Genomic DNA, 12,984 nt, shown 5'->3' on the forward strand with positions numbered 1-12,984 from the left:
GAAAGGAATAGTGGAAAGCAAGATATGGCTGTTTGGAACTGTTTTGATGAGCGGCTAACAAACGTCTTCGTCGAGCATCTAACGAAAATACCAATTCTATTTTTCGCCTTCAAAGCATGCCGTAGATGTCGGGTTGTTACATGAGTGCGCGGTTTCTCAAAGGAGTTTCTTAATAAATGTGTGGCTAATTAACTTTCTATGAAATTTCTAAATGTAGGAAAACCACAGAATAGCAGCATCTGCTAAAAGGAAATGAGTCCCTGGGACACTTCAGCAAAGGGAAAATAGGCGTATGTTCAGCATCAGACATCCCAAGCTAACAATTTTTCCGGCAGATGTATTATAAGATGATAGTCTGGAGAACATCGATGAGGCCTGTAACCTATTAAAGCAAGCCTTGAAACCGAAATCGTCAATGTCTCACTTGAGTGTAAGTACGTCCCACATCCGCGTTATAGTCCTTTTTAGAGAGGGCGACATCGATATATGCCAAGTCTAGGAACCGTGGTTGGGAGACTTAAATATTATGGGTTTGAAGACAAAACTTTAAACAAAGTCTAAACTTTATGTTGCTGTCATGATTTTCAATTTAAAACTTGCTCAAAGCATCCTGTCTACTACAAACAGCTTTAGATTTGGTTAACTGTATTGTTTTAAAATAATCAAATATTTCCGAGCTCAAAAACGTTTGTTACTTTGTTATTTTGCATGGAATTGGTCGCTGAAAAGAAATACATGATGCTAATTGCTTGCACACCAGCGTACTAATATCTGTTAATATTTCATTTTGAATTTTGTTTAGGTTGTCTGGTTTACCGCTTCTTAATAATTTCCTTGGGCAATTTAGTGCCTATATGTACACACTTGGGCTGCGGCTGGTGGAGAGACATTAGTGCGACTTTTGCTTAAAAACATTTTTAGTTGCGTTTAAACATTCCACATTCACCACAAAGTTCCGTTACATTGTTGAAAAATTACTTTTGCAAACTCTTTGCACAAAAATAACAAGAAAGTGTGCCACCCTGCGCCCCTCACAGACGATGCGCGCTGCGTCCGGTGCAAGTTGCTTGATGCGCCTAATGCCTTTTAAGTATATTCACCAGCATTGAGACATTAAACTTTACAAAAGTTGACAACAAAAAGTGAGTTAAGAATACCGAAAATCGGTGAGGGGAGGGCTCAATGTTTTGCTTTGGGTTTGTTGCAAGATTTAGATTGCGGAAATATGCACGCAATTGTGGCTTTGAGGCGCTTCACTTGTGTTTACGTGTGTGTATGTGCTTGTGTGTGTAATGAGTGATACCGTAAAAAGAGCAAATTATAGCAGAGCAAAGAACAAAATGTTGAACGATGTAAGCGAACATGACACAAAGCGGAAACTTTTTACCACTGAGCCTGCCAGCAGCGTCAAATAATAATCGTTAGCAAATTTCCGGCAATGCGGTTGCATGCCGCACATGTGTGATTGTATTTGCCGCATATGTGGTAGGCAAACTACATACACACAAACATGTTCATAAATACATGAGCAAATAGAAGGTTCTACTTAACTATAGTTATAAAATATTAACTTCAAATATATAAAACTGCTCATTTAGCTGCTGCCATCGTTTGTGCTTTTATTTAGTATGAAGCGTTTGGGCGTTGCAAGTTGGGTGTGGCAAGTATGCATTTAACGAGTTTTGAAATGCAGCCAAACGACCGCCCAAAGGACTCAAACGAGTTTGCCACTGTTTGTTATTTTAATTGAAACTGCAAAACAATTTCATTTTATTGTGGTTGCCTATTGCTACAGTTGTTTTTGTTTTACTGCTGTGTTATTTGGTTGCATGTGTTGCGTGCAGTTACAATTGTATAATTTTATTTCGTTTACTGCTGTTGTTTTTGTTGACATTCTCAAATACTTTATAAGCATAATAAGTCAATATTTTAGCAAATAAGATAAGAGCTCAAGATACAAAAAACCCACAGCAAAACAGAGCCTAGAATCGAATGACGCCGATACAAAAAATATAGTTCTAATCGAAACCTAAACTGGAACATAGAACGAATATAGTTTTTAAATCATAACCTTAACTAGATTTGACACCGAAATCAGAGTCCGAACTGGGGCCAAGAGCGAAACTGAAATCAGAACCGGAAATCAAAGTGGTGCTAAGATGGTCATATTGAGGGGCCTCGCATGGGAACTTCCCACACTTTTAATCGGAGATATTCTTCTTCTTTGTGAATTCACTCGTTGAGTGCCGGGAGAGGGCACATTATTCTAACGAGGTACTTTTTAAAGTCTACCTTCGCTACCTCGTCCAGACTGCAGTTATCTTTAGGTAAGAAGGAAGTTCGTTCCTTTTTTATTCAAATATGAGCATAAGACCCTTTGGACGGCACAATAATACCTGTGGTCGGGCCGAGTCCTCTTATATTCTAACGCCTCTAATGTAATGGTCTATCCGGGATCAGTCTATCTCTCTATGTTTTGGTCGTAGATGGATTGCAAGAGTGAGGAAGTCGGTAAGACTGATGGGCTCCCAAGCTTTGATAACATCATGACCTGAGTTATTTTTGCCTGTCTTAACTCCTCTTCTCCTTTTTCCTCTAGCCTGGAGCAGAACCCGAAATCAGACAAGGTACACGGATCAATATTGTCATCAAATCTAAAAGCAAAAAGGAACCGAACCCGTTTACAGAAAATAAAGTAATTTTTTGAAGTTTAAGAAATTCTAAGCCTATGTGAGGACCTGTTATAAAAATTGTCCTAGAAAGTTCAATGTGGTCAAGTTATATCGTTCCCAACTTAATCGATAATGGTGCTTGTTACCGGAACGTACATGATCTATGTATAACAGGCAAACCACCAAAAACCTTCGTGGAGTGTTTTTATCGCTACAACAACAATAACAACAGTAAAGTGTTCCGTAGAGTAAAAAAAATTTGATTATTTTGATTCTTGCTTACACACAGACAAAGCTCAAGTGATAAATGACCTAATAACGCGTACTTATTTGGTGCTGTGCTAAATAGGCATAGGAAAGAGAAGATTGGAGACCAATATATTGTAAGTTTATTTTCTTCAAGCATAAACGCTTGAATGGATAGCAATTCAAATAGTCCTTATGATATTCTGTATGTAATTCTAAGACTTGAGAAAAATTGAATCAGCAGGCTGGTGATTTTGCTCAAACAGCACAGTACAGTACAGATAAAACTAACATTGTCAGTTTAAGAGATTGCTCCTTCACTGAAGCCATTTCACGCAAACAAAATATACCGTGACTCAAAATTGTACACGAGCATTGTTTAAAATAGTTTTTCAAGCCCTAATGCACCTACAAACAAATGTGTGTAAAAATGGGTATCACTGTATGCGTTCCTGCCACATATTCAATCATCTTTATTTTTATGCCTCAGCAGCAATGACGTTCCACCACCTTGTAAGTAGGTCATCTTGCTATATCTACAACTGCTGCTATCCTCACAATTTTATAATCATTCACACAAATGCAGTGGCTTTTTTACTTAAAATAAGCGTTTTATTCTTGTGCTGATGAGTGCGAGATGTTCATTGTTTGGTTTTTACTTTTATATTTTAATAGCCAGCTGTACTTGCACACAGGGTATTATGATTGTATAACGACGGTTGATATAAAGGAATCGAGATAGATATAGACTTCCATAAATCAAAATCATCAGTATCGAAAAAAAATTTGATTGAGCCATATCCGTCCGTCCGTCTGTCCGTTAACACGATAACTTGAGTAAATATTGAGATATATTATATTCGGGCGGCCGCCGTGGTGTGATGGTGTTGTGCTCTGCCTACCACACCGAAGATCCAGGGTTCACGCCCCGGGCAAAGCAACATCAAAATTTTAGAAACAAGGTTTTTCAATTAGAAGAAACTTTTTCTAAGCGGGGTCGCCCCTCGGCGGTGTTTGGCAAGCACTACGAGTGTATTTCTGCCATGATAAGCTCTCAGTGAAAACTCATCTGCCTTGCAGATGCCGTTCGGAGTCGGCATAAAACGAGTAGGTCCCGTCCCGCCAATTTGTGTGAAAAATTAAAAAAGGAGTATGACGCAAATTGGAAGAGAAGCTCGGCCTAAAATCTCACGAGCTTATCTGGACTCAGAATAGATTGTTATTGAAAATGAGCTAAATCGGATGATAACCACGCCCACTTTTTTATATATATAAAATTTGGGAAAACACAAAAAACCTGATTATTTAGTAAATAATACACCTAGAAATTTTACGTGTGGATTGATATTGAGACTCTTGATAAAAATTTGAAAAAAATTTAAAATGGCCGCCCACTTGTGATAAAATCAATTTAATAAATTAAATTATTTTTAATCTTAAATTTTAAAAATTAAATATTATTAATCATAAATCGAAAATCGTTCAACCTATAACAAAATTCGGCAGAGAGGTTGCCTTTACTAAAAGGAATGCTTTGAAGGAAAATTAACGAAATCGGTTAAGGAGCACGCCCACTTTTATATAAAAGGTTTTTAAAAGGGTCGTGGACGAACAAAATAAGCTATATATTTGCAAAAAAAAAGGCTTTATATCAATGGTACTTCATTTCCCAAGTGGATTTATAACAATAAATAGGAAAAACTTCAAATTGTAAAAAATGGGCGTGGCACCGCCCCTTATATGACTAAGCAATTTTCTATGTTTCGGGAGCCATAACTCGAAGAAAAATTTGTGCAGAAAGAACCATATGTATATGTATTATTGCGCAGCCTTGTAACACTATTAAGCACACAAAACAAACAACAACAGCATTTCGAGTGTACAGCTGGGTATGTAATGTTCGGTTTCACCCGAACTTAGACTTCCTTACTTGTTAATATTGCTTTACAGCTTCTGGTAATTTTTGACATCTTTCCTCCTCTACTCAATTTTTGTATTTCTTATTAATACTTCACTTTATTTTCCTTTGGTTCATCATATTTATTATTCGCTCATTACCTAACCACTTCTGCTGATCTTCTCTGTTTTGTTTTCAGGGTGAGCCAGTTCACATTCCTATCTTTGAGTTGCATTTACCTACTGCATGTTTATATCATCTCCTTCTTATCGGACTTCTTTACAAAAGATATATAAATTTGCACTTTACTTATTTAAAAGTATTCATGTGCATGTGTGTTGTTGTATATTTGCAGATCTTTTAACAATTGCATATACATATGAATAAATATTGTATGTATTTGCCTCTCTGCCTTCTTCACCTTTGCTGTTTGATTTGTCTTCATTTTGCATTCAGCCATTGTGTGCGATGATTTCAGTGTAAGCGCACAATGTCTTTGTTGTTGCTTTTGGCTATAAGTTAAATTTAATATTTCGATTTCTTTACACGTCCATAGGCATACAACGTAATAGTTTATGTATATATAATTCTGCATGTGTATGCGAGAATTTGTGTGTGCATCCTACTAATAAAAAAATTTACTTTATGTGCCAAGTGTCCTCGAAAATATTTTAATCGTTGTTTTTTATAGAGCCTAGTGAAGGCAAATATGTATGCACGTGAAAGAAAATATAACATTGTGAGAAAAAATTAAACGATTTCAAAATTAAATGCTTGTGAACATCAAACAGCTCCAAATACGCATTATTCTCCTCAATATTTTCACTTCGAAATTGACTGTAAAACAAATTTAATTGAAGGTATATGCAAAAAGTTTTTCTGCTGTCCCGAATTAGTCTCTTGGTGATACGGAACACAAAACAACATAGTTCTGGTATGATCCCGAAAAAAATGCAGATGGTCCGAAATGAGCCTGAATAGATCGGGACTAAAATTGCAGAAATGAGACGCGAAATGTTTATGAAAAAATTCTGAAATGATCTCGAAATAATTTCAAATTGATCTCAAAAAAAAAAGCGAAACGTTCGATTGTTCGTTAAATAATCTAAAGCTAATCTCGGAAACATATCAAAAGTTAAGTCGGAGTCTCGAAATTATCCCAAAATAGTTCGAATACGATCCCGAAAAAAATGCTGAGACCATCCGAAATGAGCCTGAATATATCGGGACTAAAATTGCTTAAATAGTCAGACATGAGTCGCGAAATGTTAATAAAAAAATTCTGAAATGATCTCGAAAAAATTCAAATTGATCTCAAAACAAAAGCGAAATATTCCCCATTGTTCGTTAAATAATCTAAAGCTAATTTCAGAAACATATCAAAATCAAGTCGGAATCTCGAAATTATCGCAAACTAGTTCGAATATGATCCCGAAAAAAATGCTGAGACCATCCGAAATGAGCCTGAATAGATCGGGAATAAAATTGCTTAAATAGTGAGAAATGAATCGCGAAATGTTAATAAAAAAATTCTGAAATGATCTCGAAAAAATTCAAATTGATCTCAAAACAAAAGCGAAATATTCCCCATTGTTCGATAAAAAATCAACAGCTAATTCCAGAAACATATCAAAAGTCAAGTCGGAATCTCGAAATTATCGCAAACTAGTTCGAATATGATCCGGAAAAAAATGCTGAGACCATCCGAAATGAGCCTGAATATATCGGGACTAAAATTGCTTAAATAGTCAGACATGAGTCGCGAAATGTTAATAAAAAAATTCTGAAATGATCTCGAAAAATTTCAAATTGATCTCAAAACAAAAGCGAAATATTCCCCATTGTTCGTTAAATAATCTAAAGCTAATTTCAGAAACATATCAAAAGTCAAGTCGGAATCTCGAAATTATCACAAACTAGTTCGAATATGATCCGGAAAAAAATGCTGAGACCATCCGAAATGAGCCTGAATAGATCGGGACTAAAATTGCTTAAATAGTCAAAAATGAGTCGCGAAATGTTAATCAAAAAAATTTAAACATTTAAATCACGTTCTGTTAAGTCGTACATATGAGAACTATTTGTGCTTACGCAAACACGTCATGTAGTTTTTTAGGTGTGAAGAATAGAAAAGAAAAGTTAAGAAAATAAAAGGGAAAATTCTGAAAAAATATCAATTTGTTTCGATTACTATTCGATAATTTTTTGATAACAAATCGCTATATAGGATAACATATCTATAGATTTTCGATAACAAATCGATAAATTATTGACGACAAGTCGATATTTTTTCGATAGCACATGGATCATATTTTGATAGAAAAGGTATCAATCTATCATAAAGATCTCAAAATTCTCTCGAAATAATCCCAAAACAGTCCTTAAATAATCCGGTAGTAATTGTGCAAAGGGTTCGCACCTCGGGCAAAGCACCATCAAAATTTTAGAAATAAGGTTTTTCAATTAGAAGACAATTTTTCTAAGCGGGATCGCCCCTCGGCAATGTTTGGCAAGCGCTCCGAGTGTATTTCTGCCATGAAAAGCTCTCAGTGAAAACTCATCCATCCATGCTTTGCAGATGCTGTTCGGAGTCGGCATGAAACATGCAGGTCCCGTCCGACCAATTTGTAGGGAAAATCAAGAGGAACACGACGCAAATTAGGAGAGAAGCTCGGCTTTAGATCTCTTCGGAGGTTATCGCGCCTTACATTTATTTTTTTTTTAAATGTGCAAATAATCCCGATATTTTGCCTACACATTTGAAAAAAAAATAAAACAGTATTTGCAAACCCCTGTAACAATTTAATGCTAAGTTTATACAATGTTAGTTCTGACAGAGCAGGCGAGAGATATGCCGTTCCCGAAAACTATTTTGGTCGCAATACAAAACATCTCAGTTATAATTACAATACATTTAAAAATAAAATCTAAATACTGAGAAAAATCGAAAAATTTCAAAAATAAACATAAGCCATTGAGAAAGCCCTTTTTTGATCTTGGATATCGGTTGTGGTTCGTGATTAGCTGAATTAAATGCGATATCTGAGGCACATATTTTGTTTCAGACAATAATGAAAAAACGATAAAGGAGCTACTCATGAAACCTCGCAAATGCTTCGCAAAACTCGTAAACCTTGTGAACCTGTCAAACTTATATGAAAAATAGTTTAATTATTGCAATTCCCGTGGTTACAAAAAATATTAGACACAATCCCAAATCTCAATATTATCTACACTTTTTCAGAGCCGCATCGAATGCAAAATGTGACAAGTATCATCCCAATAATCTCATTATGTATAAATCAGTTCAAATTTATACACCATTCAATATGCAAAAAATCTAGTACTCACCTTGAGTAAATCGCGAAAATATGGACTACATGCAGATAAAACAACGCGATGCGCTTTGATGCTACGTCCCTCGCACGCCAATGTCACATCAACGAAATCTTCATCATCGCGTAAATTCTCGAACGCCGATGTTATGCTACTTTGGTAGTTATTCCAGCGTAAACAAAAATGTTGTGTTTCATCCATTTTGATGGCTGGCGTTATAAATGGAGTTGGTGGCGGTGTTGTTAATTCCAGTGTTTCGGCGCTTAAAAAGCGTCGCCGATAATTTTGTTTCACTCTTATTGGTATGTGGTGTTGTTTGTTGTTATTGTTGCAGAAATGAATTGAAATTGTGTATTAAGCTGAACGCTTAAGGTTTATTTTATTTTGTTTTTGTAGCAATTAATTGTAATGTTGTTGTTTTGTTTGTTGCAACATAAATGTATCACTTCTTCCTCTTATTAGTTTTTTTTATTATTCTTCTCTTGCTTGTACTGTTTGCTTGAGTTTGACTTTTGCAAGTTTTCTTTCTTAGTGTATATATATGTATGTTATATATATTACTTAAATGTATTTTGTATTTAAATTTGTGTATTCAATTTAAATGAACTGCAAAGAAACAATAAGAAAAAGGATTATTAGTACATTTTAAATTTAGCTGAGTTTTATAATGTGTAAGGATAATTTATATCTATTACCTGTAGTCTAACAGGACTTTAATGATATGATTAAAGAATTTTACAAATTACAGATTGCATCTTTTTGTTTCTTTTTGAGCTATTTTTCTTCATTATATCTCATTCTGGACAATAAAATGATTTTTGGGACGAATAGCTACATCCTTTTATTTTGAACAAGAGAAATGTTTAACCCATGATACAAAACATATAGCTAGGAGAGATAGTTCCACTACTACTTCTTGGCCGCCATTGCCCCCATTTGACATAAACTGTGTGACGTTGGCTCTGTTCGCATGAGTCTATTTTTTGGTCCATTTTCTGATCTCGACAAGTTGGTATTGAAGCCAACACCGGCCAAGAACATACAAGTACTGTATCTGCCGGAAAATATGTACCTTTATCGGTTGAAATCGTTTCAACTTAAAGGTTGTACCGAACTCGACCGCGCCACATAGATACATCGTGGATTCTTTTCCACTATTGGATCTTAAACAAGGGCAGATAGCTTGTAAAGCTGGCCTTCCAACATAAAAGAGTGCCACGAAATATTTGATAAGATAAAGGGAGTTAATAAAGATACTCCAGTTTTCTTATAGATTCTAAAAGGAGCAAACGCTGTGACTCCGGTCGTCATTAAGAAGATGTACGAGATGACGAAGCAAATCCGGACTGTGGCGCTAACAGATCGCAGATTTTCCGGTGGGCAGATATCTATCGCAATTTGGTGTGGTTCCAACACACAAGCCATGGTTCTGATTTTTAAATTTGTTTCAAACTAAACTCTTCGATTTTATTTGTAGTTTTAGATAATTTTTTTAGCAATGGTGTGCAAGATGGCTTCATCAGTAAAGAGAAGAGTTTAAGAAGCACTACTCTCCTAAAAGAAGGTATTTTAGTTACATTTGAAAATACCGCATGAATGAAAATACCGTAAAAAAATTAAAAATTTCCGAAACATAATTTTATTGAGGTGGGAATGATTTTTCAGCATTCGATAAATTGTATCACTGAAAACTAACACAGTTTATGTCAAATACGATAAAGTGTAATTAATTTGTTTTGTTGTATCATGGCTAAATCTAACTGAAAGGCCGGCAACAAACACATTTATAAGTATAAAACAAAAATAGTAAAAATGAAACAACCCAAAGTTATCGGATTGTTATCGAAAAGCTACCGAGTTGTGATCGGAGTGTTACAAATTTATTATCAGCGGGTTATCGATTTTCTTAAGATTGGCTATCAAAAAAATATCGATTTGTTATCGTAAAGTTCGATTATCTACCGAAAAGTTATCGATCCTTTATCAGAAAGTTATAGATTTGTTATGGAAGTAAAACAGGTTCCGATAAAACTTTAATTTAAAATCGATGAAACATCTGTAACCCGTCGATAACAAGCTTAAAAGAAAACAATAACAAGCCGATTACTCGACGATAATGGTTCGCTATTGGTAATAAGTCGATATTAAGCCAGTAACTTTTCGGTATAGCTCAAAAAACCGAATTAGGTATTTCTTTAAAGCTATTCTATTGTGGTTTAACCTCAACGCTTGGACAAGTTCTTGTTAATTTAAAAATATTAGTTTTCTAGACCTACACTGTACTTTTACACATCGAGCTAAACGAGTTCTTGCTACTCGCACCTTTTTCATTAAAGGATATTACGTAAAAATTTATTTCAAAATTCACTTTTTAATTAATTTTTATATAAACACTAGCAGACCCGGCAGACGGTGTTCTGCCCTAAATTTGGCCTATCTGCATACATTTTAATAAGCTTTTTCCATCTAACTCTAACAGCTTTTATTTGATATCCATATTACCTACACATTCTAGTGGTAGCCAAGTCCACGTTTCGGCCTATATCTCGAGACCCTGTACGTTGATCGCAACCAAACCTATGTTATAACCACCGCGAAATGCAGATATTCGTTGCTTTTGAAATTCGGCTTTAAAATTGCACATGGAACAACTAAAGACTCTCCTGGAAAAAAAAATGTCTTAGTACCTCTAAATCGTGGGCCCCCTCAGAAACCCAGGGCCCGGGGTAATCCCTCCCCCATCTCGTCGCGCCTGGTGATGTGCTATACCTGCTATCATTCGCTATAATATTTTTTATTGATAAGCACGTTGTTTAATTAAACACCAACCAATTACACGGAAGTATATCCCCCTGAAAATATGCGTGCCGGTGGGTATACGTAACATTTTATTATTACGTATAAACATATAAAAAAATTTGCAATAAAATAATATTGCGACTATAGACTGAAATATAACCTATCCTATATTTCAAGATAGATCAAACTACACGCTGGGTGCAAAACGAATTCAAAATTGGTTCAGTGGTTTAGGAGTCCATCGCGGACAAATAATGTGACACGTGATTTTTATATATAAAGATAAATAAAATAAGTCTCCTTGTTTTTGATGAGATGCAGAGGTTGTTTACACTCAAGGTTAGCATCTATTTAGCAGTTTGAAATGCTTTCTTAAAAAGTGAGTTGCATAGTATTGTTTTTGAAATTATCTATGTATGTACATTGATAGAATATTACAATAATAATGAGAAAATAAATACCAACATAGTGGTGGCGAGGAAATTGGAAAGGTAGCCAAATTGTTATTTCGACCTGGTTTTTATTTGTTTTAATTAAGTTTATATATAAATAAAGTAATTAAAAAAAATTTTATGTTAAACGGTTTTACTGAAAACACTACTTACATGAAGTAATAATAATACTAAAAGCTAGAAAATAATTGGTTAGGTCCTAGGCGCTAGTCATCACACTCCTCATCACTCTAGGGCGTTGATTAAAAAAATTTCTATTGATAGTCATAAGTAAGACCTACTGAACCTTAATCAGGTTATGGTACGTTTCACCTTTTTAGAAATTTCACGCGCTGAACGCTCTTATTTAATTGTCTGATCAACGCCTTAGATTGATGAGGAGTGCGATGACTAGTACCTAGGACTTACCTAATTATTTTCTAGCTTTTAGTATTATTATTACTTAATGTAAGTATTGTTTTCAATAAAACCGTTTAACTTAAAAATTTTTTTTTAATTATTTTATTTTCAAGTTTTTAGCCTTAATTGCCTATTATTTCTCATTATAATTAGTTCATTTAGTGACTCATTATTACAATGACTCTTTCCTGACAATTTGTTACAATCTAAGTCCTCGAACTCCAAAGTATTTTGATGCCACTTCTACCGGACTGTATGTAATATTTGTTCTAAACAAGAGCCAAAACGGACCACAGATACGAGTGTTTTTAATATTTCGATCCTTGCCACATATAGCGGATTTTGTTTTCATAAATGTAAGATGTGTTCCAAATATAAGCCAAATCGGACCACAAATGCGATTTTTTTTCACATCTCGATCCTTGCGCCACCTGGCGGTGTTTTTTTCCATATGTCGCTTTCTATTCACGTATGTAATATGTGCTCCAAATATGAGCCAAATCGGACCACAAATACGATTTTTTAAATATTTCGATCCATGCGCCACCTATCGGAGTTTTATTCTTATTATTGCATTGTCCTCGGGTTCTGAACTATATTCCAAGTTACTTAAAGTACTTAAATTTTAATTACAAAATTCGTGTCGCCCGGCTTGTCAAGTCAAGCTAAATAAAACCGTTTAATAAAAAATGATAAAGGAACATTTAATTATATTAGCTGTGTTTTTTTTTACATCTATATTCGGTTACGCTTAAAGTTTATATGGACTGCTAAGCGTTAACCTTTATCTACTCTTCTGAAATTGCTGCGCAGAAAATTAGTACTCCTAAATTTCAATACGCATTATACTCAGATGCAACTGAAATTTGTGTCTCTGTTTCACCTCTACACTACCTCTATGTATTACCTGTACAAATGGTGTTTGCCTACTATTCACCGGCAACCGATTCAGCTATAGCTATAGGTTATACACAGACATACAACAGAGGTTTGTGTATCCACTTTTCGGTATAACATGTTCTGTAGCTAGTTATTTAAACACTGCCGCTAGATGGGTCTCCTAAGCATTATCTAAGTACGGATACGCACAAACGTAGACGTATATAAGTGTAAAAAAGTACGGCTATTATAACTTTAAAGCAGTTAGAAATTATTGTTGATCCATGAACTCATCCATCCACTC

General features: G+C 34.9%; 1 protein-coding gene across 3 annotated transcripts in view; it reads right to left on the minus strand.

Annotated features, from left to right (window-relative positions):
• LOC137251479 (broad-complex core protein isoforms 1/2/3/4/5-like) overlaps nucleotides 1–12,984 on the minus strand; it is a 293,126-nt gene that overhangs the window by 63,789 nt on the left and 216,353 nt on the right. For all 3 annotated transcript variants that reach the window (XM_067786142.1, XM_067786143.1, XM_067786141.1), the window contains exon 3: nucleotides 8,167–8,757. In XM_067786142.1, coding sequence (XP_067642243.1) covers nucleotides 8,167–8,352 — 186 coding nt within the window. In that variant the 5' untranslated portion in view covers nucleotides 8,353–8,757. The remainder of the gene's footprint in view (nucleotides 1–8,166; nucleotides 8,758–12,984) is intronic.

This window comes from Eurosta solidaginis, chromosome 4 (assembly GCF_040869045.1).
Source record: "Eurosta solidaginis isolate ZX-2024a chromosome 4, ASM4086904v1, whole genome shotgun sequence".
Taxonomy (NCBI): domain Eukaryota; kingdom Metazoa; phylum Arthropoda; class Insecta; order Diptera; family Tephritidae; genus Eurosta; species Eurosta solidaginis.